The sequence below is a fragment of the Amblyomma maculatum genome, chromosome 11 (genome assembly GCF_055883805.1).
Source record: "Amblyomma maculatum isolate TAMU_Amacu chromosome 11, ASM5588380v1, whole genome shotgun sequence".
NCBI lineage: Eukaryota > Metazoa > Arthropoda > Arachnida > Ixodida > Ixodidae > Amblyomma > Amblyomma maculatum.
The window spans coordinates 83174123-83199698 of record NC_139354.1 but is presented as its reverse complement, the minus strand read 5'-3'; the positions used below and the strand labels follow the sequence as shown (position 1 = coordinate 83199698).

At 45.0% G+C, this 25576-nt stretch overlaps 1 protein-coding gene across 1 annotated transcript in view; it reads left to right on the top strand.

Annotated features, from left to right (window-relative positions):
• The window catches only part of LOC146174281 (uncharacterized), a 50732-nt gene extending 41867 nt beyond the window's left edge, over window positions 1-8865 (top strand). Inside the window, exon 3 of the mRNA XM_084584057.1 lies at window positions 8630-8865. Within this exon, the coding sequence (XP_084440183.1) occupies window positions 8630-8638 (9 nt within the window). The 3' untranslated portion in view covers window positions 8639-8865. The remainder of the gene's footprint in view (window positions 1-8629) is intronic.
• Window positions 8866-25576: the final 16711 nt, after the last annotated feature.

The following is a 25576-nucleotide window of genomic DNA, read 5'->3' as shown; positions in this document are numbered from 1 at the left end:
GCGTGGTCGTGGAGCGTCGACTGCAAATCCGCGGAGACCGATTCGTCGGTACGGGCAGTGGCGCAGAATGTGGCCGGCCTCACCGCAGTGGAAGCATAATGGCCGGTTGTTTGCAGTCCTCCAGGCGTCGCACTTCCTGGGGTTTGGGGGTCGTTGGTAGGCTTGGCGGGCGGGGGCCAAGGGGCGGTTTTCAGGAACAGGACGGTAGCAGCGAGAGCTGGGGAAGTCATCACGTCGGGGCGGAGGGCGACGTAATGCACCAGCGTAGTTCATCGCTGTCGCTTCTTGTGCTGGAACAGTCGCAGCCGACGCTTCAGGAACGCCTAGCGCCTGCTGAACTTCTTCACGGACGACGTCCGTGAGCGTCGCCACCTGGGGTTGTTGCGATGATGGCAGCATTCGGCGGAGCTCCTCTCGCACGATCTCCCGTATGAGGGCCCGAAGGTTCTCTCCACTCGCAGATGCGCTGGGGTAGTGGGTTGAGCAGTCCGGCTGAAGTGGTCGCTCGTAGTGGCTCATCCGGGTATCCAACGTCTTCTCGATGGTCGATGCTTCACTCTCAAATTCTTCCACAGTTTTCGGCGGGTTCCGGACAAGCCCCGCAAAAAGCGGCTCTTTAATGCCTCGCATTAAGAATTTCACTCTGTCATTTTCGGTCATGTTAGGGTCGGCGCGGCGAAACAGGCGTTTCATCTCCTCTACGTAGGCCAGGACGGGCTCGTTTGGTAGTTGAATTCTTGATTGGAGGAGGGCCTGAGCTCTTTCTTTTCTGACAGAACTTGTAAAGGCCATCAAGAACTGTGCTTTGAATATCTCCCAATCCTTGAAAGAAGTCTCGTGATTTTCAAACCAAACTCGGGCATGTCCTTGAAGAACGAAGTAGACCTGCCTGAGTTTCGCAGCGTCGTTCCAACCGTTGAATTCTGCCACACGGTCGAAAAGGTCCATCCAGTCACCCGCATCTTCATCCGATCGTCCATGGAAGCAGGGGGGCTCACGAGGTTGGACGAAAACAACCGGTGCTGTAGGCTGGGCCATTGTCAGCGTCGATGCCTTCCGAGATCGAATGGAGTCAGGCAGCAGACCGTGTTCGGGTTGTAGGCCTTGAAGTCGGCGGCTGGCTTGGTGACCTGTAGGCTGGTCTTCCAGGGCGTCAGGAACACGGCTTGGGTCTTCGCTTGAAGGATCAAAGGCAGCACCTCCACCAGACGTCACGTAGTGGTGACGAGGTCGACGACACAAATGAAGGGTCGATGATTGCACTGAAGAAACTCTTTATTTGGGCTGACTTGCGCCCGCAAAAGAACTAAGCAACTCGGCGGCGGCGATAGCAACAAACGCGCTCGTCGGTCGTCGGACAAAGAATGCCCGTCACACTCGTCAACGCTCAATTTAAAGGGTGCACAGAACAATCTAGATAACGTCGCAAACAGCTACCAGCACGGGCTGGAACATTGTGGAAAGACACCCGAGTGGCCGGAACCTTCGAGACAGATCTCGGTGCATCTTGCGCTACAACGAAACTGATAAAGGTGTGACTCGTGACATCGAGCAATAAGAAACAAAGAATACAGAACTGATACGCGATCCGGAATCAGAGTGATAAGCCTGTATGCCGGCGGCTGTTAAAAAACAACGAATACTGTTTGAAGGTTTTGCGGCAATATAGTTATGGCTCATTAATTATGCAATTCGGATATTTGCCAAGTTAGTAATTATTCTACAACAAAGCTCGAAGTAGCAGTTAATTTTGTTTTAGTAGAGTGCAGCTTATGCATAGGTACAGTGAAGTGGCAAGATGACCACGCTTAACAGATTAATAGCTTTTTTACACAAACTGAAGTCCGTATTTTAGGTAGACAATTGATACACATTTTTTATCTGAGCAAGGAATTGCCACATCCGATGTTCATAATTTCTTACAAAACTCTTCTCCAGCCGTGTTGAAATGCAAAATTGGCAACTGCCTGAACGCCGACATGGTGTTTCTGATAGAGGTTACTTCAGGCAAAATGGGGTGCTGTTCATTCTTCATTTCGAAGTTTTCAGCAGAACTGGACTACATGTCGAAACTATCTGGCTGCTAATGTCATCATTATCATCATCAGCCGTACTATGCCCACTGCAGGGTGAAGGCCTCTCCCATATTTCTCCACTTAACCCGGTTCTGCGCTAGCTGCATTCACTTGACCCCTGCGAACTTCTTAATCTCATCCGCCCACCTAACTTTTTGCCGCCCCCTGCTACGCTTTCCTTCCCTTGGAATCCAGTTTGTTACCCTAAGCGACCATCGGTTATCCTCTCTTCGCACTACATGTCCTGCCCATGTCCATTTCTTCTTCTTATTTCCACTAGAATGTCGGTAACTTGAGTTATCTCTGTGACCCACTCTGCACGCTCCCTATCTCTTAATGTTACGCCTACCATTTTTCGTTCCATAGCCCTCTGGATTGTCCTCAACTTAAGTAGAACTCTCTTGGTTAGCCTCCACGTTTCAGCGCCATAGGTGAGTACAGGTAAGATGCAACTGTTATATACTTTCCTCTTTAGCGATACCGGTAAGCTGCTAGACATAATCTGCGAGTGCTTGCCAAATGCGCTCCATCCCAATCTTATTCTTCTTGTTATTTCCTTTTCATGGTCCGGATCTGCGGTTACTACCTGTCCTAAGTAGACATATTCGCCTACTACTTCCAGTACTTCGCTACCTAATGTACACTGCTGTTCCTTCCCGAGGCTGTTGAACATTACCTTAGTCTTGTGCATATTGATTTTCAAGCCCACCTTTCTGCTTTTCCTGTCTAGGTCATCAAGCATTTTTTGCAGTTCATCTCCCGAGTTGCTGAGCAAGGCAATGTCATCAGGAAATCGCAGATTACTGAGGTATTCTCCATCTACCCTTATCCCTAACTGCTCCCATTCCAAGTCACTGAATACTTCCTCTAAGCAAGCTGTGAATAGTGTGTCTCCTTGCCTAACACCTTGCTTTATGGGAATTGTGTTACTTTCTTTATGCAGAACTATGGTATAAAAAGCAATTGGTTATAGTTGGCACTTTTCTCGAAAAGAGCTCGAGTTTGGTGCCGGGCAGCACATACAGTAGCAATGCAGGCTTTAAAAAAAATATCGATGTTAATTGAACACATTTATTAAAATGAAATCATTTTTCGTTTAGACAAAATGTAGCCTGTGCGTGCGCTCTACCGACAAGTGATAAACATTTCCTCCTTGAACAGACCTGCTGCATTGCTTTTTTTGGCTGTCCTCTCTTAAAGATTCGCCCGGCCGTGTCGCACGACGGGCCCTCCGCCTTCATGAATTTGACATCCGCGTTATATATCGCTGTGGCCGTAAACACATGGACGCCGACGCTCTGTCCTGTCTCGTTCTTCCCTCTCCAACGAACCTGCGTGCTCCACGGCGGCTTATCCCGTCCTCTCGTCTCTAACCATCGTTGATATGCCTGCGGAGCAGCGCAAAGACCCGCGGCTCGCATCTCTTATCGACATCGTGTCCACTTCTAACGCTGCTGCGCCTTCTCGAACTTTACGCCGTCAAGCACCTCACTTTCAATACGAGACGGTCTTCTCTACCGCCGCTGTTCTGTGCCTGATGGTCGACGGTGGCTTCTCGTCATTCCCCGCCATTTACGACATGAAATTTGCGCCTCGTTCCATGCCGACCCTCAGTGTGCCCATCCTGATGTAGTCAAGGCGTTTCAAAGAATTTCTCAAAGCTACTATTGGCGCGGGATGTACGGTTATATTCGCAAATACGTCCGCTCCTGCATCGCCTGTCACCGCCGCAAGTCATTCACACCTCGTGCTTCTGGCCCCTTACAACCCCTCCCATGCCCGGCCCGCCCTTTTTATCACGTTGGCGTTGATCTTTACGGGCCACTTCCCTGCACGGTCTCTGGGAACCGCTTTATTATCGTCGTCATCGACCATTCTGTGGAATACTGCGCTACTTGATAGACAGAGACAAATGGAAGACGACACACGAATGAAGCGCAAACTTACAACTATTTATTTTTAGCGACAAAACACGTGCATATATACATATAGCATTCTTGTCAAATCACAAACACATCATTCATGCGTGTGATCACGCACGTTATCATTTCGACCACAACTCCGCATCTGCACAGCTATCATATCTAGCTCCTCTTTTGTGAGGGCCACAGAAGATGTACTAACGCACGCATCTTTTCCTGCTGACTCGATTAGGAAGGCTTCTACGATTTCTCTTTCAATTCTTTCCTTTTGTTTACCTACAATTTCAGTCCTGTGGAATAATGGTTTGCAGCCAGTTTCGCATCGCAAGCAATGTTGCGCAAGATTTCCAGGGTGGCTAATTTTCCCACAGTCATTATGACGTTCCAGGAGCCTCTTATTAACACATCTTCCCGTTTGTTCCCGGTTGTTTTCCCGCGGAAAACAATACATCGGACAAACGGGAAGATGTGGTAATAAGAGGCTCCTGGAACATCATAATGACTGTGGGAAAATTAGCCACCCTGGAAATCTTGCGCAACATTGCTTGCGATGCGAAACTGGCTGCAAACCATTATTCCACAGGACTGAAATTGTAGGTAAACAAAAGGAAAGAATTGAAAGAGAAATCGTAGAAGCCTTCCTAATCGAGTCAGCAGGAAAAGATGCGTGCGTTAGTACATCTTCTGTGGCTCTCACAAAAGAGGAGCTAGATATGATAGCTGTGCAGATGCGGAGTTGTGGTCGAAATGATAACGTGCGTGATCACACGCATGAATGATGTGTTTGTGATTTGACAAGAATGCTATATGTATATATGTACGTGTTTTGTCGATAAAAATAAATAGTTGTAAGTTTGCGCTTCATTCGTGTGTCGTCTTCCATTTGTCTCTGTCTATCAAGTAGCGCAGTATTCCACAGAATGATCAACCAACTGGCCCCCGTGTTTGCATTGTTGTCATCGACCACCTCACCCGATATGCGGAGACCACCGCCCTACCTGCCGCTGCTATCCGTGAAGTTGCCCAGTTTTTGCTTCATCATTTTGTTCTTCGCCACTGCGCACCGCGTGAGCTATTGAGTGACAGAGGCCGAGTCTTCCTTTCCAACGTCGTTGAAGCTCTACTGGCCGAATGTGGCATCATACATCGGACCACCACAGCCTATCACCATGGCGGAAGTAGAATGGTGGCGAAGGCTGGGCCAAAAAGCGGTTCAGCGGTACCGCAGCATAGCCACAGGTCGGAGGGCCAACCACTCAGATTAAGAAATTACACTACAACAAATTAAAATGTATCATTCAACCTAAAAATAATAGGCATTTTGATAACTTCGCTTGGGAATGAGGTAAGGCATTTTATAAATACATTCTTAATTTTTTTTTTAAATCTTGCAACACTCTTATCGCCCCACTCCCTTGATGTTGCATCGGTCAGGAGGCCCTGCCAGAGGTAACCAAGGTAACGGAGATAACCAAGCTGACGAAGCACGAGACAGTTTCTTATCGCTGTCTGCTCCTCGTCTGCTGTGGTGCGGGCCTTGGTGCGCCCGGGAAAGCGTAATTTAGTTCGCAAGTTTGAAAATGTCCCTTTTGCGAAGATTTCGACGTCCTTGGTGGTCACTGGTCTGTTACCGTTTGGTGAGATTTAATATCCCCCTGCAGCAGTGTTTTTTTTTTGTTTCGTCCCCTTCGTCGTGCGGGCAGTGCGAAGTCTTTTTGCAGCATTGTATTGCGCTTAGCGTTTTATCGCAATATGAGCCCGCACAAAGTGAGGAAGCGGTGCTCTGTGGCACGTTGCGACAGCGTGGACGTAACCGTCTGTGTCTTACCGCTTCCCGGCTGACTTTCACCGGTGAGCAGATCTGGAGGTTGCACACAAACTCAGTGTATGCTCTAATGCTCCTGTGTTAAGCACGTTTGTTGATTATAAAGCTGCCTGGACTGATGCAACCTTGAAATTTCCTTGAAAACTGTTGTATACTTTCTGCCGAAGAATTTAAATGTGAAGAGTGATCCCAGTGCTCTATGCTCCACGTATGTTTTGATGCACCTACTGATTCATGACATTTTTATTTCAATTGCAGCTTTCTTTTCTGTATATGCATGTTTCTTATCTGGTGATGTTTTGTGGCAGGCACTTCAAGCCTTTTCCGTGCCTCGGGGCTGTGATCACTGAGATGATTAGCCCGCTTAGACAGCGCTACTGTTTGCGGCATGCATTTTTATTGTTGTGATTTGTTGCTGTATTCTATTGGTTGATGCAAAAAAACCATGAATATGAAAACCATAATTGTTCACTTGGTACCCTCTGTTGCGAACTGGGCACGACTGCCCCGTTGCACCAGTGTTTCTGTACCGCACCTTACTGTGCAAAGTAAATGGCCAAAGTAGTTGCAGGACTTACAGCAGTATTTGTATTATGAATTTGCATGCGTGGTCTCTATTTGGAAATGTTGCTGCCTTGCTATGCCGCCACCTTTGCCAACCACTTTCATTGTGCTGGAACAACTGCTTATAAACAAGGGCGTAAACAACAGAAGCTCGAGTTCTTTTAGATGGCAAAGGTTGGCGCGCGCTGAAAGGCAACAACCTTCAAAAGATTCAGGCTCGTCAATGCAACGAGGCGGTTTTTTTTTTTTCAAACTTGTTTATAATTCGCGCTAAAGTGAATATGCGTGACGTCATTTGACGTCATGGCCACCCAATTTTCATTGGTCGCTGGAACCCATGAGCCGCCATGTTTTGTACGTATGGGCGTCTATGGAGCCTTCGCTACCATAGTACATATACCTTGCTATCACCCTCAAACTAACGGGCTGACTGAGCGCTTCAATCGTACTCTCGGAAATATGTTCACGATGTACGTTGCCGCCGATCAGACTAACTGGACGCTGTTCTTTCTTTCGTGACGTACGCTTACAACACCACCACGCAGTCAACTACCGGATTTAGCCCTTTCTTCCCCCGCACCTCCACCTAGTGAAAGGGATTTTACTGATGGTTTAACACGGAATATAGCCCTCTGTCAGCTGCACGGCGAACAGCACAAGCACACAGTCCGTCAACGCACAAAACCAGAGAGCTCGAGCAGCGCAGCGGCACTTCGTCGTCCTCTTCCTCGTCTTCATGAATCCGCTCTTCGTTCACTACAATTTGTTTCAGGGCAATTTACTTAAAAACAACGTAATTATGTACTGTTTGAAAGCAAGATTTTTCACTGCTTTAGCGACGAGAGTTTGTTTATTAAAATCCTGTGGGCGTTTCAGGGCTCGCAAGCATAATCTACATTCCACGATTAGTGTCATGTTTGGTAAGATGCTGACCCAATAGAGGGTTATAACAAAATGACATGCAGTATAAAACATAGTTTCCTTCTAAAGCGGCACTCACTAACGAGGGATGTGAATTCCGTACAGGGCTTTAACGTAGTTCAAACAAATAGGAAGTGTGATATCGTTGGCTCACAATATACAGTTTATTCACACGGCGACTTGAAATTCAAGGTGCGAGAATGTATTGCAATCTTCACGCAGGGCACTCTTACGACTTTAGAGTCCGTACTGGCCTCAATGAGAAATTCTGTTCGAAATTTCTTCCCTCAGAAAGTTTTCTTCTCGTCCCAGTCCAGCATATGCAAACTGCAACATTACTGGTTGGGTTTGATAGCATGGAGTGTTTTAGCCTCAAACCCATCTTCCCTTTAACCTCTTTACAGCGATGGTATCGTCTGAGAACTTTCCATTTTTCGCGATAGGGCAAGTAGATTGTGATGTCGTGATCGGGTAGGACAATCAGCGTTCTGGCTTAACGACAGTTCTCAAGGTCCTTGCTCGTGTATGGTTTCCGTATCAGTGCCTTCGTGCAGCTTTATTGCTAAAGAGCATGTCATCAAATGATATGTGTTTATTTTGACAAATGCAACTGTTTGTGTTGTAGTATCAACAAATGCATAATTATAGTCTGTTTTATTATTATTTATAGTCTATCTATGACTTGTCTCCATGTCCTTTGGCTAAAATCACCTACAGTTTTATCCAAAGGCACGATGTTTTCCTCTCTAGCATGCCCTGACACCGTTTTTCTTTGAGAGGTTTCTCCATGCTGAGTATGACACAAGCGCATATACATACATGTAATTAGTGGTGTCCTTCTCCCCGTCTGACAAAACTGACGTTAAAGTAGAAGCGTCCTGGCTTGTAATGTATCAATTGCCAATGCATCAAGTTATCTGCATTTGTAGTACTTTGCTGGAGCTACGAATCACTACTTTATAGTAGAGTGCACATCATGCAATGACAATGCGAATTCTCGATAGTTACGCATGTGACGCTCACTCGAGGGAGAGCAACTGCTGAATTAACTGTTTAAATCTGTGAATTCAACGAAATGATAAGTATTCTTTTCTCCTGAATAGTAACGTCTCGTGCAGTGCAGTTGTTGGACATGTTCCAGCAGTAAGTATACTACTCTCCCGACATCTGGTAAGACTCCCGGCATATAACAGTTTCTTGGAGCAGAACCCTGCCCTAGTCATAACGACTGCGGTTAGCCTGTCTTATAAAATTTTTTTCAAGCACAAAGCGCCTCCAACAAGCAAAGTCTTTAATGATCCGAATTGCCAATTCTTTTCCAGATGCATTGACAATAAAATACAACAAGCAAGAAGGGCTTGGCAAGACCACGAACAGAAATGGCAGCATGGGAACGCTACTTGATTAAAATCACAAACAGCTTATAAACAGCACACCATTGCTTGCCCTTATGAAAGGTATGAAAACGGCCAACCAAAAAAGTTCTGTCACTTCACCTTGTGCAAATACCTAAAGTTTAGTGAGTAAAATTATAAATTCCTCAAATAATAAAATGAGCAAGGACGTCTTTTTAACCTACGTTGAAAATCACATACGGTTTATAGAAAAACTGTTGCAGCAGGCATTCCGGAAAGGGCATCCGCTTTCAAGATAGCAGGCCAACAGAAAAGCTGTAAATATTCTTAAGTCATCGTCGCCCGTTAATAATTAGGAAGTATTATTAACGATGCACCCTTAACGGTGCGCACATACCCAGACACTCCTAGAGCGAGTGGGGGTAGCTGTTCCGGTCGTAAAGGAGATGCCCTCGGCCTGCGTGGCAAGCTCAGCCGGAATTCAACTACCTTGTAGTGGCAGAAGGGGGTGGCCGTTTGGTGCCCAGCTGTCGCCGGCTCAAGTCAGAGTAAGGGTTGGAGTCAGAAGTAACAAACAGATCAAACTTTATACACAACAAGAGACAATACAGAGGAATACACAAGAACACTTGAAATGCACAGACGAGAGGTTCACAGAATACAATCGCTAAGCATTCAACTACAGAGGTATTCAATATAACACATAGGCTTTACAACACACATGAAACACGAGAGAGTCACATAAACAAACACCAAATTGTTGACCGCGCACTGCTGCAGTCCGAAGCCTCGAGAGTCACGATGTGGCCGCCATACAAGACGAGCGCCGCTCCCTCGCAGGTCCGTGGGCTTGCCAGCAGCGGGTGATCCCCGAGAGTCCAGTTGTCGCACTTGCGAGCACAACGCAACCACTGACTGAGTGACTGACTGACTACACAAGCGGCGCGGCCTCAATAAATAGGGCGCGCCGTGTCTGTCTGTTAAGGCGCGCTAAGGCCTGCGCGCACACGCACTTAGCTTCGCTGGTTAGAGCGCTCTCTTCTCCTCCCGTCGAGCCGAGCGTCGTCATTGGCTAACTCCCATAGAATGTTCTGGAGTTTTCTGGCATATTCCAGACTGATGAGTCAGCTTCATCGCCTGGTGATGAGAAAGAGGGTGAGGCTTTTTCTCGAACTTTGCGGAAGAAACCATGCGGGGCCGCACGGGCCCCGCGCCGCGCCGACTGGATAAAAATGTGCGCCGATTTCGTGACACTGCTCCTTCCTTAAAGAATATTGTCCTACAATATTCACAACAACCACGAACATCGCACGCACATGCCTACGCTCACAAACTACATTGGGCAAATGTCCACGTCACACACAGACATTGCACAAATTTCACAAATTGCAATCACAAATTACGATGCAGACATCAGAAGTCTCACAAGTTTCTCAGACTCTGAGGACAAAGTTTTTTTTACACATCCCTACATGATGTTCACAAACATAGCAACACACTGTTGTCGGATACACATAGGAATCAACAACACAGAAACACAGCTTTTCAAATGCGAAGCGCACAAACCTAAATTTTCGAGCGTAATTTCAACCTGCGATCAGTGCGTGAAACGCTTCTGTCCGCCAGGGATTCTGCCTTCGCTCTAGGCTATCGCATTTGAGGTGCTTCCATGTTCCCCAGATCGGGCTACTGCAAATTCCTTAGGGCCAGACTCATAGTCACTTTGCAAATCACACAATCAATGTGTGCCGATAGATGCCCCTAAAACCAGTAGCGCCGACGGATACACGGAAACCTGTGCCAACGCGCACAGACCATCAAAAAGAATCACTGTAATAGTGTTCTTTCCTAGGGTGCACCGGTATTCCTTCCGCTGAAGGTGAAATATTCCAAGTAATGGCTCCATAAGCAGGAGAAACACTTGGGCTACCTGCATCAACGACGGCCTAGGCATTTCTGACTATTTCCTGTGTCGTCTCTTTCTTTTTGGTTTCCTCCTGAGGTGTTTCTTTTTCTTTATTCTTTTCTCGGGGCTTTTCCTCCGGCTTCTCATGGCCTTGCTTTCCTCGCCTTCTCCTTTTTTTTTAGGTTCACGGCAGCGCACAGGCGCGGAACTTCGATCAGGATTCTCAGGAAATGTTGCGCCCTGGATATTTCCCGACACCAAATCGTAGATAGGGCGTTCGATGCGCAGGGCTATCAGTTTTCCATACTAATATGGCGTTTGCGCATCAAATTTTGCCTCAGGTAGCAACTGAATTGAGCCGTCAATTAGCCTTACAGGGCACTTCTCACTAGTCAGGTGATTCTCCTGAATTAAACTTCGTGTAACAATTACGCCACTGCTACCTGTATCTCGTAGTACCGAAACTGATTTTCCTCGCATTTTTCCCTTCGAAACCGGCATCCGATTCACCGCAGGTCCAGGTTCCGCATGTATTACGGAGTTCCCCACCCGGATTTTCTCGTTGTTGTTGTCCAAAAACTTATGGCACATACCCACAGAGGGGGATCGGCTAAGGATTGGGTAGCAAAAAAAAGAAATTTTTTTGAAGTATACTTGCATAAAAAAAATGACTTCAGGGGTAGAGTAAAGGAAACAAAACGGGATATAAGTGAAATATAAAATGAAAGGTGGCAACACTCACGGGAGATTGATACTGCAATTGTAGGACAAGTGATGTTTAAATATTTAGCGAGGCAAACGATTTGAGTCCTGTAAAAAATAATGCATGGCGGTAAACACAGACCAGTGACTGTGCCCAAGGATGGTGGCGCCAAATGATAACAATGTCGGGCTGCTTAAACTAAGGCCAAGCTGTTGCAATGGCTTTTCTATCAACTGTCTTCTGAACGTAGTGAAGCGGCGGCAAAACAATAAAAAGTGATCTAATGTTTCTTGTTCACCGCAAAATGCGCAGACGGGAGACAGTGCCAAACCAGACCTGTAAAGATAGAAATTTAAAGGTGGGATACGGCATCGCAGCCTTGTTAGAGAAATCTCAACTTGCCGTGAATGACATAATTTTCTATTCCAAGAATAATTTAGATACAGGTAGTCATCAGATCTTAAAAGATTTCCATTTTTTATATTTAATAGAAAGTTTCTCCGAAACCTCGCTGCGGTGATGTACGCTGTCGCCGGAAGGATGGATAATACGGGTCCATTGAGGGACTCTTTTGCCAAACTGTCAGCAGATTCATTTAAAGTCACATTGCTGTGGCCTGGTACCCATACCATATGTGCAATTTTCAAATGTCTAGGGATCAGGGAGACAAAGGTTTTTACTATTACTCAATCCACCGACGAAGAGAGGGATGAACACAATGATAGAGCTTCAGTAAACCAAGCTTTTGGCGAGTTGGTAGCTTACATTCGACATAGCCGCAGCGAAAAAAACACAATCACAGAAGGAAGACACGTACAACTTGGTCCTTGTGTACGTGTCTTCCTTCTGTGATTGTGTTTTTTTCGCTGCGGCTATGTCGAACAATGATAGAGAGTCGGAAGTTACAGCCACTTGAGTAAAAGAGGAGTCTAATTTCCGTAAAGCGGGTACCACCACCAGAAACTCCACTTCAAAAATTGGGGTGAAGTCCGGAAGCCGGACAGAAAAAGACCAGTCTAAATGCGGACAATATATACCCACACCCGCCTTTTCATTAGATTGAGATGCGTCAGTAGCTACTACTAAACTAGCAGAAAGGCTTTTTAAATGATCTTCTAATAATTCGTTTCGAATAACGGATGATAAGTCTTTAGCATTATTCGGGACAATTTCAACAGATGAACCGATGGTTTGTATGGGTAGAATACTAGGAAGGGAAACATTTAAAGGGTCCAGCAAATTTTTGACCATAACAACCTGCGGGGTGTGAAATTTAGGCCAATGGATACTGAAAAAGGAGGTCGGTTGACAGCAAAAAATAGACATAGATTGGTGAATCTCTGATTCATATATCCTAAGGTACGTCTGAACAGTTAGAATTTGTAATCTATATATTAAGGGAGGCATCCGGGCTTCAAGGTAAAGCACATTGTTGGCAACAATTTTTGGAAGTCCAAGGCACAACCAAAGTGCTTCTCGCTCCAAGAGAACAAGCGGTCGAATTTTATAAGCTTCTGAACCAGAAAACAAGACTGAACCGAACTCTAAAATTTGACGCACATACATAACATAAATCATAAAAAGCACATCTCTCCGCATTCCAGACCGGGAACGACTAAAACTGCGCAACATTCCCACGGCCCGAGCCCCTTTCGTAGAAATATGGTTAATGTGGGGCTGCCATGAAAGATTACCATCATAAGTTACCCCTAAATACTTTAATTATTGTGGTATTATTTACTGTTGATACATTACGGATAGACTTACAGAATCTTTTATATTTAATACGAGGATCACGCTTTTGTTCACATTTAATATAAGACGCAATCCACACAACCAATTCCCAATAGAGTTTAGGTACGTTTGCAAGCGGAGATAAAGCGATTGAATATCCGATGCAGTTGCAAAAAACGCAATATCATCTGCATATACGTAAGTGCGAACGTCATTATTACCTGGTATTGAGCTGAGTAGTATGTTGAAAAGGACTGGTTGAAAAGGCACTCCCCTGGTTTGCTTATATCTGCCAGAATGAACGCCATTTAAGGCACAGCAAAACTCTCGGTTTTGGAGGAATTCAGATATCCAGGCTACTAAACAATTTGGAAACTGGAGAGATTTTAATGTTTGTAATAGAATATTATGTTCAACGCTATCATAGGCTTTGGCTATATATAGCGTTATCAAGGCAGCGTGCATTTTTTGGCGCCGTGCTAAAAGAACTCGAATCTCTAGGTCAGCATGCGTATTCCAGATGGAACACTTTTGACGGAAACCAATTTGGCAAGAACTGAGGATATTTTCTTTATTCATGAAGTCCGAAATACGTATGAGTATAACTCTTTTAATTAATTTTACAATGTTTGATGTTAATGCAATTGGTCTAATATTATCAATGGACAAGGCACCGACTTTTTCTTAAGTAAAGGAATTATTTTGGCAAGTTTCCATTCTGGGTGTATCCAGTCCTGAACTTTTTACGAAACCCATCCGTCGTAAATCTAAACCTTTAAATAATGCAGCTTTCACCTTGTTATAACTACCCGCATCCTCAGGAGGAAGTCTTCCAAATACGCTTAATGCTTCGCCACTAAGGCAGGTGCTCAAGATGGTAGCACATTCACTGTCTGTCCAATTGGCATTTATGGCGATCCTTTCGAAGCGCAAGAGGAACGCGTCGAGATCGTCTCTTCTCTCGTCGTACTTCGGGATCAATTTATTTGCGTCTATCCGCAAGCTGCTATGTCCTTCACAGGGGCTATGCAGTTCAGCTAAACTGCTGTTGTTCCCCGAGTTTTGGAGCTAAAGTTTCATAGTAAGTTTTTCCTTTTCCCGCTGAAATGCCTCTTCTCGCACCTTTCGAGCCCTCTCGCTTTCTTCCTCGGCTTCCTTTCGAACCCTCTCTCGTTAGTTCTCGGCTTATTTTCGAGCCCTCATTTGTTCTTCCTCGGCTTCCTTTCGAGTATTCTCTCTTTCTTCTCTCTCTCTCTCTTTCCTCCTTTTCTCTCTGACTAATCCATTTGCGCAGTTCGGCACCGGACAACCCCAGCTGAGTGCCAGCCTCAATCAGCTCTTTCAGATTCATATCTGAAGCGCGAACCTTTTGGGTGTAGCCCAAAGTCTGCTTAGCGAACCTCGCCTAAACGCTTCTGCGCGACACTACTTCTCGCTATCGCTCTGCTGCTACACAGTTTACGACCTATTCGTAAACTCTTCCAACTCGTTCTCCATCCTCTGAGCTTGAGTGCACCAAACGTCCTGTCGCGGACGCCAGAATAATTGTCACCAATTATTAATTAGGAGGTATTATTAACGATGCGCCTTTAACGGTGCGCAGACTCCCAGACACCCTTAGATTGAGGGGGGGTAGCTGTTCCGGCCGCAAAGGAAATGCCCTCGGCCTGTGTGGCAAGCTCAGCCGGAATTCAACTACCTTGTAGTGAAAGAAGGGGGTGGTCGTTTGGTACCCAGCTGTCGCCGGTTCAAGTCAGAGTAAGGGTTGGAGTGAGAAGTAACAAGCAAAACAAACTTGATACACAACAAGAGACGATAGAGAGGAATACACAAACACAAAAATTGAGCAGACGAGAGGTTCACAAAATAACAAATGCTAAGCATGCAACTGCAGAAGTATTCAATAACACAGAGGATTTACAAAACAAATCAAACACGAGAGAATCACATAAACAAACACCAAATTGTTAACCGGGCACTGTTGGAGTCCGACGCCTCGAGAGTCACGATGTGGCCGCCATACAGAACGAGCACCGCTCCCTCCGAAGCAGACAATTTATACTTCACAGCTTCCCCGAACCAAAACCTGATCATTGTGGGCACGTCTTGCATCCATGCGGCAGACAGACTGGTCGGCGACTTGCAATCCGAACGCAAGGGCAAGACCTCTATCTGCGTGGACACGTAAAGCAAAGTGACACACGGACAACGTGGTACACGGAGTCATCACTGTGGCCAATCTGGAGTCCACCGAATCCCTGCGAGGGAAGGTGAGAAGCTTTCGCGGAGAGAGCAAAATCCTGGAGATCCGAAAGTTCGGCACCTCAAACAAAGCAAGGGTAATCTTCGAAGGGAAGTACAAGCTCAGAGCTGTGCTGTATAACGCGGAAGTTATACCGGTAGCCACGTACCGTCGCACCATACCAGCGTGTAACCTGTGTGGCATGGTGGGATATAGGGCAGACGCCTGCCCGACACCGAGGCAAGAAAACTGCGGACTGTGCGGAACGCAAGCTCCGTTTGTGGAGGGGGTGCGGGCCCCTTACGAGTGCAATCCAAAATGTGTGGTATTTGGCGGCGAACACGCCACGAACTCTAAAAGACTGCACTGCGAAATTCCGAAGGAACGAGCAGCAACAATACACTAACAAGAACAAGAAAAAGACAAGAAGGAGCGAGAATCTCCCGCCCTCTTCGATTAACATGGAGCCAAATTCTAAACAAAACAATCAAGAGAGGAACTGGGCCAGCATGGTCAAGAACGGGAAGCAGCCGGTGAGTGGGGTTGCCCCTCCTCCTCCCAATACTACCTCTCCACCTGCACCAAATTTGGTAGAATTTGAATTAGGAAAACAGATAACAGCCCGAAAAGCTCACAAAAAAGCTACTCCCAGGCAGCACACCAACATCGCACCAAACCCGGTCCAACGTCGACAAAAATTGGTACCAACATTGGCGTAATACTGGTATTTTGAGAAATTACTACATTGTTATATATTGGTCCGACTTACCTGTCTTGGCACTGCCAATTAGGCTATCAGCTGGCCATTCCCCTAGTGTCACGTATTGGCATGCCACTAGTATTCAATGGCATATGTGTCATTGGCAATAAACCGGCCGTGCCGCTAGTATCACATATTGGTATTTATTGGCATGCAACAAGTATTCATTGGCACACGTGGCATTGGCACTGCCACAGTTAAGCCACCTTTAGCCTTGCAGTTATTTCACCCTTGCTCTTACTGCTGCCATTTGCTTAACTGTCACTCTGACAATTGTGGTTTTCTTATGCAGTCATTTCCCAATACCACTTTGCATGTCGTCTACCTAAGGAGCCATAAAAGCCATGTAATTAAATGAGGCAAGCAAAATATTTTCCGAAAACATTTTATTGAGAGCTCATATACACCTACATGCCACAAGGACATCAGAGGGCCATAATGTAGTGCAGGAGGCATTGGGTACAGGGTTAATATGGGAGAGGCTAGTAGGTGTAATTGGAAACAGGGCACTAAGCAGCACATGACCAGGTAGTGCAGCTAGAGGTGATGGGCTGCAGTGTGCATTGGTCATGATGGAAGGGGCTGGACATGTTGAGCAGGGTTGATGCACTATAGCCTTGTAGTGCGAGAGGTGTTGCAGGAATAGGAGGCTCAGCATGGGTGCATTCCATGGCAGTGTCCACCATGGATGGAAAATGGCAGTGGAGTACATTGAGCATGATAGTTGGCAGTGAAGGGTGAATGGATCAAGTGCTGAGGTTGAGGGGGTGGGGGAAACGCATGGCCCAGGTAGCAAGCTGGGCACCCCGCAGGAAACAATGATTCAGGAACAGTTTGTTGAGGAGATTGACCCGTGGGTCTTACAAATGAAATCTGCACAGAAGACAAGCGTATATCACCGTAACATCTAAACTCACATTCTCAACATTTATCCAAACACATATTTGAAGAATGGGTGCTCTATACGATTGAGTACAAAATACAGAACCCCGCTATAGTAAAACCTCTGATATAGTAAAGTGAAACTGAAGTCCCAGTTCATCTTCCATAGGCAACTGCACATTTTCCCCCTTTATAGCAAAGATGTTTTTGGTAAAAATCGGTTAAAGTGCTTCTGGCCATGGCGACGACTCCCGCGCACTACCTAGAGTCGCGAGGCCAAGGCTTTTTGCATTTGCAACAGAACCATAACCCCGAGTGTTTGTTTAGGTGGCTCTACTACTAGCCGCAGCTGCAGTCAGAAGAAGCCTACTTTACAAAAGCCTTGGAGCCGTGAGGGAAAGCGCGCAGCGCGAAGAAGAGAAAAGTAAACTGTCTACAAACATAGCAAGGAGGTGGTGTGTTCCATTCAGAAAGTAAAAGAGTAAAACTGCAGCACGAAATAGGGAAGGGAAAGAAATGGGTCAACATTCACTGCAATGTGCAGTACAAATCATGAGGCAGTGGTGGCAGAAAGTGGAGGTACAGCGAGTAAGGTCTTACAGCACTTGAGTGCCATGCGAATTTATCATTTATTGCCCTTTAAAAGACAGAACGAGAAAAAAGGGATATCATTTTCATGCAAGGCTTTAGTTTTTACATGAAATCGAACTTGGTTGCATTCGTAATCACGTCTTCATGCTTTAGAGGTACTTCCACAAGATGTAGAGAAATTTTACAATGAAAAAATCACACAAAGAGATGATAAAATCGAAATGGAAAGTATTTAGGTTTTTTTTCGTTAAGCAACAAAACGTGTTCAGTAAATGCCTATTTAACTAATAGATAGCACTTTCAGGACCATGTCATCAAAGACCACTAATACAGTAAAGACCATGATATAGTAAATATTATCGCTGGCCTCAGTGGGTTTACTATAAAAAGGTTCTACTCTATATATTCAAGGCCCATTGCCACACAATCTTCTTTTAGAGCACTTTGCAACAGGTTTCTGGGACTGCAAGGGCATGCAGCATCTAATGACGAAGGGATGATAAACATATATGCAAAATAATATCCATTCCAGATACAAAAGAATGACATTTGGAAGGAACAAACCTGCTTCCGGCAAACCGATAACTTCAGGCGGATGCTTGGTGTTCATATAGAATTACAGTTCCTCAAAATATGACGGTTCAGCTCCCGAAATTTCAATTTTTAAAAAATTCTTGAACATTCCTGCGATAGACAATATGTATTACTAAGCATGCAAAACTGGATGATATTAAACAATCCATTAAAGAATATTTTTCTGCAGTACACCAGTTACAGGCACGCATACATTACTGCGGCCAGAATAAAGAGATAATTGCCCTGACAGAATCAATCATTAGGAAAATAAAACCGCAGCAGACACAGGACGGAGGCTGAAGACAACAGCCTCCGTCCTGTGTCTGCTGCGGTTTTATTTTCCTAATGTCTCACCAACTGGCCTACACATCTACCCTGCTAAGAATCAATCAAGCTGTCTTCAATCAGCTAACTGAGGGAGATGTGTTCGTCGCAGATATTCTCAAGGCTGTGTACGCATATAATATTCTCAAGATAACCGTACCATTTCAAGTTCCAGCTTTTTAGTTTTCACAGCTTTATTGGTTGCTGCATTCTACAATAAACAATTGCTTACTTGTAATGTACTAAGGAATAGTTTTCATACAGTACTCATTAAAAATAAACACACCAGAACCACATGCACACAAACAAGAAAAGAAGAACGGGACAGAGCGCCATTCACAACTGATTTATTGTGCAGAATAAAGTACATATATATCTCACTGCCAGCATATGCGCAAGGAACCCATTCAGCATCATGTAGTTTAAGATATGTTCAAGAAGCCCATGCCTCATACCACAGCCTCTTTCTCTGAGAAAGCATTTCTTGAACACAGCTTATATTAAACTACATGATGCTGAATATTATGTAGCTGAATGCGTGCCTTGTGCATGTGCCGGCAGTGAGATATATATGTACTTTGTTCTGCACATTAAATCAGTTGTGAGTGAAACTCTGTCCCGTTCTTTTCTTGTGTGCGTGCATTTTTTTGGCGCCTTCCGTTTATAATAAATAAACACGAGCAAGCCCAACAAGAAGTTTTAGTAATCATAAAGTGCATGCTTGTTCAGCTAAAATTATTACAGTCAGCCTGCAATGAGCAATTGAGCAAGTACTAGAAATTTACTTTGCATAGGCAGGAAAATGTTATGCTAGATCTGTGTACAATAATATCGTACTTCCTTATCCCCTGGCAGCCTACCAGGTATGCATTTTCCCTCATCACAGCTAATCATATGGCCACACCATCGGCAACCTTCCAAGTGCAAGATTATATTCAGTTAGGCATACATGGGTGATTTTATGTCCAGGTACTAGGTGTGGTGTTCGTGCATCTGATTTCTTCAAACCAGTTCATAGTAGTTGTTGGTATAGAGAATAGTAATCTGCCTGAATATCTGAGGCCAAATATTATTTTCATTGCTTAACCACACCTTAATATACAATGCTTGATGTGACTATGGGATCATAAAAAGCTATGCATCTAGCATGACAGTGATTTTTCACTTTCACCCTATCACAAGTTCCTTGAAAAACCAGTTAAATCCTTAGCTGAAAAGTTGTTTCACACACATTTTATATATCAATATCTATAAAATGTTGCTATTTTGTGAATATATTTCAAAATCAAAATTTCTTAACAGCCTCACAAATTATTATTTTTTTTTTCAAAAATGGACAATATTTTGTACTCAAATTAAAAATAAGATTGTGTCTGGAGAAATAGTATTGTTTGCAGAACAAAACAGCACATACGCAAAAAAGCACCAATATCGCTCAAATTTATTGTGCAATACACGAACTGAGAGTTCACCTGAAATTACATGGACTCACATGAAATTACATGAAATTACATGGACTCACATGTAATTACATGGACTCGACAGCACCGGGTTGAATCAGCGTTGTGTAAGCAAGGTCATCATTCTCGACCCGGCTGATGACTACATGAACTCGCTTTCTAGTGAGTATGTATCGTAGCAGAGCGTAGCATCGAGATTCGAAGTTATTGTGAAAGTTCTTACTCGTATTTGATCCCATTTCCTTTTACAGTCGAGAGCTTCGATTATGTTGTATCGTTGATGAGCGCTAAAAAGCACTCATTTCGAGTGACGCTCGTCGCCGCTCCAGAAGCTTTTTCATATAACAGAGTTCCCCATAACTAGACTCCCTGACTGGACAGCGTCTACATGCCTTCAGATAAGCGGGTCAAACGAATTAACCTACCCCCTGCAAGCGAGTTAACGCGACCCGCTCCGCCGCCTATTTTACTCGACCCGACTGTGTATACATGAACCCCACAACTGATATTTCACTCGACAGACGTACTCGACCCAATTCTGCCGAGTTCATGTATACAGGGGTGGAACGCACGTGTACCAAGTAACAATGCTGCTAAGAATCCAATCTGCTTTCTTTTAGCTCATCCGGTTTTCTAAAAAATATAGCTTGTCTGACAAAGGAGGATATTTGGATTTAAGCAGCTAAGCAACACAAGATCCATATGCTTGCTTTAACGCATGACTCCTCAGTGCACTTACAGTTGCAATTTGCTTGGTCATGTGGCAGTTCACTGAACCGTCTGTCTAGACATGACAATAAAAAAAAAATCGGGGATCATTTCTACTTTTATTAAGACATGCAAAAGCTTTTTGTTGTTGACATAGCATTCACAGACTGCGGGAGTTTGGCAGTTTTATACATCTTATTTCGTTTTCCAGTTGCAAGGGGATGTAGAAAAAGAAATATGAGTAGGGAATATAAGGGGTGACAACATCCCGAAATGAAACTAATGCACCAATGATGCACACTGCGTATCTTAAATGGCGTCACTGGTAACATCAAACACAGAAAATCGTCCTTGGGTATGACAAATTTGAAGCCCAGGAGGTGAGTTGGTTGTCGGCAGGTAGTTGGAAAAGGGCAGTCCCCCTGAGAGGTAGACGGAAAGATCGGGGAAAGCCCTGGCAAGCATGCAGGCAAAGGTATATATAAGAGCAATAAATGCACAAGGAATGCACTAGGAATGAGCAGCTGCACTAGTAATTTCCTTTTGTTTAGCAGCCCACACCTCCTGCACTGTAAGCAAGTCTGCTCTGTTTTCCGAACGCAGAACCATATGCAATAACAAACAGAATGTACTCTAAAATTTACAAAATTTGAACGAGTATTGCATGATGATCTCCTTTTTGCAAATATCTTGCTCTAGGGTTACAGAATAAATTCATTGCAGCTGCAAATAAAGCGAGTTGGGAGCTAATGGCGAATCTCAATGGCTTGGGGAGAGAATTATTTATAATTGTCGCTTTGAGCAAAGTAAATAGCCTGGTTTAGATCAAAGTAATATTACATCTACATGGCTGAAGCCAGTGTAGGCAACCAGAAATCTACAAGCAGTCAGTAACTGCATGTCTGTATGAACAAATACATACAATGCAGGCAGCAGTAATGAAGGGAGAGTGGAAGGCAAATAATATGAGCAATATTGAATGGCTTTCTTCGCTGCAACCTCAATACAGGCTTCCTGCGAATTCTTGTAATGCAAGCATAATCAAGTATGCTAAATATTCCATCACTTAAAGCACCTGGACTCCCGTGTTACGCAAATGACAACTACTTCGTCATTTCAACAAGCTATGTCTGTTATTGTGCTATTACACCACAGGTTCACTCAATCATGCCTCAACTTGAAATAGTCACATACTGTTGACATAAAGCAATGAAATATAGCACCAGGTATTAACGCACTGCCAGGGACATGAAGGATATTATTTTCTGCATACTGGTGGGCAAGACTTTTGAGCAAGTAAATCTTGAACTAAAAACCCAGAAAAAGTCATATAGCATGCAAACATATAGCAAAACGTCAGCAGAGCATTAGAAGCCTTTATATAATGCCAAACAAAGGCAATGTTTCATACCTACCGAGGCAATGTTTCCTTACACACAGCATGTTTCATGGCAAGGCTCCCACAGTTGCTGAGAGGTTTGCAGCACCAAAATGTTGGTGATGTTGTCTGCCTCACATTCAGGCAGCACCCCTTTGATGGCAGATGATTGCTTGTGCAAAAGCAGTGCGATGATACAAGTGGAGCAGCTGGACTGAAGGCGTTATAGAGCAAAGAGTCCTATATGCAAATTAAGAAAGTCTCCATTAAATCGATGCCTCTAAATCATGATAACAGCATACCACGGCTCTTCTCTGTTTAGTTAATCTATAATTTCAATTAAAAGCTGTCCTAAAAAATGGACTAATTGCAAATCTATGTTACGCATGGTATAACATAGCTGTGCCAGGGCGGTGGGGCGATCAGATAGCATAACGACCGGAAAATGCCTACTGATGTTTCATGCAGTCTTGATGCTGGAGCAAAGTGTCATGGTGCGAAGAACAAAATTAAAAGCAGGCACGGGCGCCAAACGTGTGCTACACAACCGACGCGACTGGAGGTGTGCACGGGCATAAATTTTGAGCCCGACCCGGGCCTCATGCTACAAACCCGAACCCGGCCTGGAACTGAAATTACCTGAGCCCACCCAGCGCTCACACTGAAGGCGCCAGCCCTGCTGGACACGCTACAACAAACCAGTTGCAAAACTTACAAGTCGGCTTCCCTTTGAGGCAGGAATTCGTGCACAGTGGCGACCGAACCTGATTCAGGAATAATAGTTAGGTGCAGTACATGCATCTACCACAGTCCACGCTGCTTGGGATGCAGTTCCCCACGCACAGGCCATTGTCAGAGAAAGGTTTTCGGGCATTCTTAACACTGTAATAAAGGAGGGAGCTCTGTCACCCTAGTGGTGAAGAAAGAAAATTTAGAAAAGGGACACTAACCGGAGAGGGTAATAGTGGGGCGACAATGCGCACGCGAATAATACTGTGACGAATAGGCAAGAGGTGCGGCAATTACCCTACCCGTCAGGCGATGTGCTAGCACTGTACCCACCTATTACACCAAAGTCTATGCCGCCATTATGCAGGAATGTCTGCCGCACCGGGAAGCTGCCGTGTAGTTTTTGCAACTGATCTATTTCAGCTGAAGCAACGATACAAAAAGAAAAAATAGGTGACAATCCCTGGCGATGCATCGCGCGACGACGACGCCAAAGACTGTCGCTGCCGCTGGTGCACATCGCACAGAGCTAAGGACCTCAGCGACAGAGACGCGTTTTCAGCCTTGCTTTGTTAGCGCCAAAAGCGCCAACCAAAATGTTGATGATGTCTGCCTCACATTCAGGCAGCACCCCTTTGATGGCAGATGATTGCTTGTGCAAAAGCAGTGCGATGATACAAGTGGAGCAGCTGGACTGAAGGCGTTATAGAGCAAAGAGTCCTATATGCAAATTAAAAAAGTCTCCATTAAATCGATGCCTCTAAATCATGATAACAGCATACCACGGTTCTTCTTTGTTTAGTTAATCTATAATTTCAATTGAAAGCTGTCCTAAAAAATGGACTAATTGCAAATCTATGTTACGCATGGTATAACATAGCTGTGCCAGGGCGGTGGGGCGATCAGATAGCATAACGCCTTCGATAGCATAACGCCTTAGCATAATGCCTCTTCGTTTGGTAAGTGAGTACAGTTACGCTATATCCAGTTTCTTGCACTAAACAGCAACACTGATGAAATTTCTTGAAAAGCGTCGAGCCCCCCCCCCCCCCCCCAAAAAAAAAAAAATGGCCCCAGCGCAGCGGCGTGCTACTATTTCTGCGATGCAGACATGATTGAAAGCAGTGGCTTTTTTCTGCAACTTTCGAAAATTAGCAATATCTAGCCACACTAGCCTTTTTTTGTTTTGCAATATTACCCTACCAAGCTTTTACTAAACCGTCTCGATGCGCTCATATATGCACAGTTCAGACGAAATGAGCGTCTACAGGATTTTCGCTCATACCGGACCAGGGAAACAAATTTTGCATGCAAAAAAACAAAAATAAACAACGAAGGTGAGTACCCCAAAGATTTGCGATTGGCTGAATCGCGAGCTGGTTCCAGCATCGTGAGCGATTTTCTAAAAAGCCAGAACCTGGGCGACAGCGCCGAGCGGCAATGCTTTAGCGGTCCTCAGCGCACTGCGCATCGTGCTGCCGCGCGACTCATGCGGTTGGCGTTTTATCGCACCAGACACGAGAAAATATGCTTTTGCCCGGACTCCGCCGACTCCGCTCGAGGTCACCCGAGCAGCCGAGCCACGCGACGGCTATACGCCGTTCCAGCCACTGTAACGCCGTGAATATCCGAAGTTGGCTATTAGGGCTACGATGCCACGCAGTTGTTTACTTTATGAAATTAGTACTCTGCAAAACAGTAACGGTTTAACTAGAAATAAGCTGCAAAATGATCGGTATCAAGTCGCGCACACTTGAGAACCACTTTTGAAAAGTAAGCAACGTAAGAAATATGCTAAAAAAAGACAAATCTGCCTAGCACATGGCTTATGCAGCCTGCAGCAACAATGAAATGTAAGACGACGCTTGTAATTTAAAAAATGCTCAATCTAAGAGGCTAATATTTTGCTCCAATATACACAAACGCTTTATGAAATATGAATGAAAAAATTTGGAAACTTACACGGAATATTTCTTGAAGAAAGAAGCGTTTTCCGTGCGCGGTGCCACCAAACGTCGAGCCGAGCGAGCTAGTGGCCGTTGGATGGACGAAATAACGGAGCGCCCTCTTTGAAACGAAATACAACTGTCACCGTCATGCCGGCTAAGCGATTGTCGCGTCATCCTTCGAGCTTTTTAGTAATCGCTTTTTCAGCAGCTCGATGGTCCGGTTTTTGTACCCTCCGTTTAGCAAGCGTTTCCTAGATGACAGGACTTGAACCAACATTGAACGATGCGCTGGTGCTGCTGCTCATCTATGTAGGGCTCTGTGCCAGCAGCGAAGCGCGTCGTCGCCCTGGAGAGGCGCCTTGCTGTTTTGTTTACAACACCCAAACCTGTTCAAGTTGTATTTTGTGAATGCTGTGTTCTACTAGAAATATTTTGCTCACTTTTAGCATACGAACGAAAATGCTTTCATACAATAGTGCTCAATCGAGTGGAATATTTCAATCACCCTGAAATGAGGATTTGAAGCAATATTGTTGAAAATTACTGAGCTAAGCATCTCAGTACCACGACTTCCCACCTCTTTGTAAGCTAGTTGCATACGATGCTTACATGTTTCCTCATATATCCGCACCGTCAGCATCATTCTATCTGCTAGATTAGTCGTTTGTTGGCCCGATTCATTAGGAGCTTGTTTCTTTCTCACAGTTTAGTTTCTTGAGTATATTTTATTGGCCAAGAAAATGCGGTAAAAGCACATTTCTCTATGCAACCTGTTATGAGAGCCCGGGAATGTTTGAAAGAAGTCTCCAGTCTGTTAGCGTTCGTCTTTTTATTACTGCGCAATTCCTTGCCCTGGGTGGCGGCCGCCCCTTGGACCCTGAGTGGTGCGTAACCCGTCCACCGCTTTGGCGCACCTGCGTGGATTTCGACGCGCGCAAGCAACTTCGGACCTTGCTCGCATCGCATGCGGTG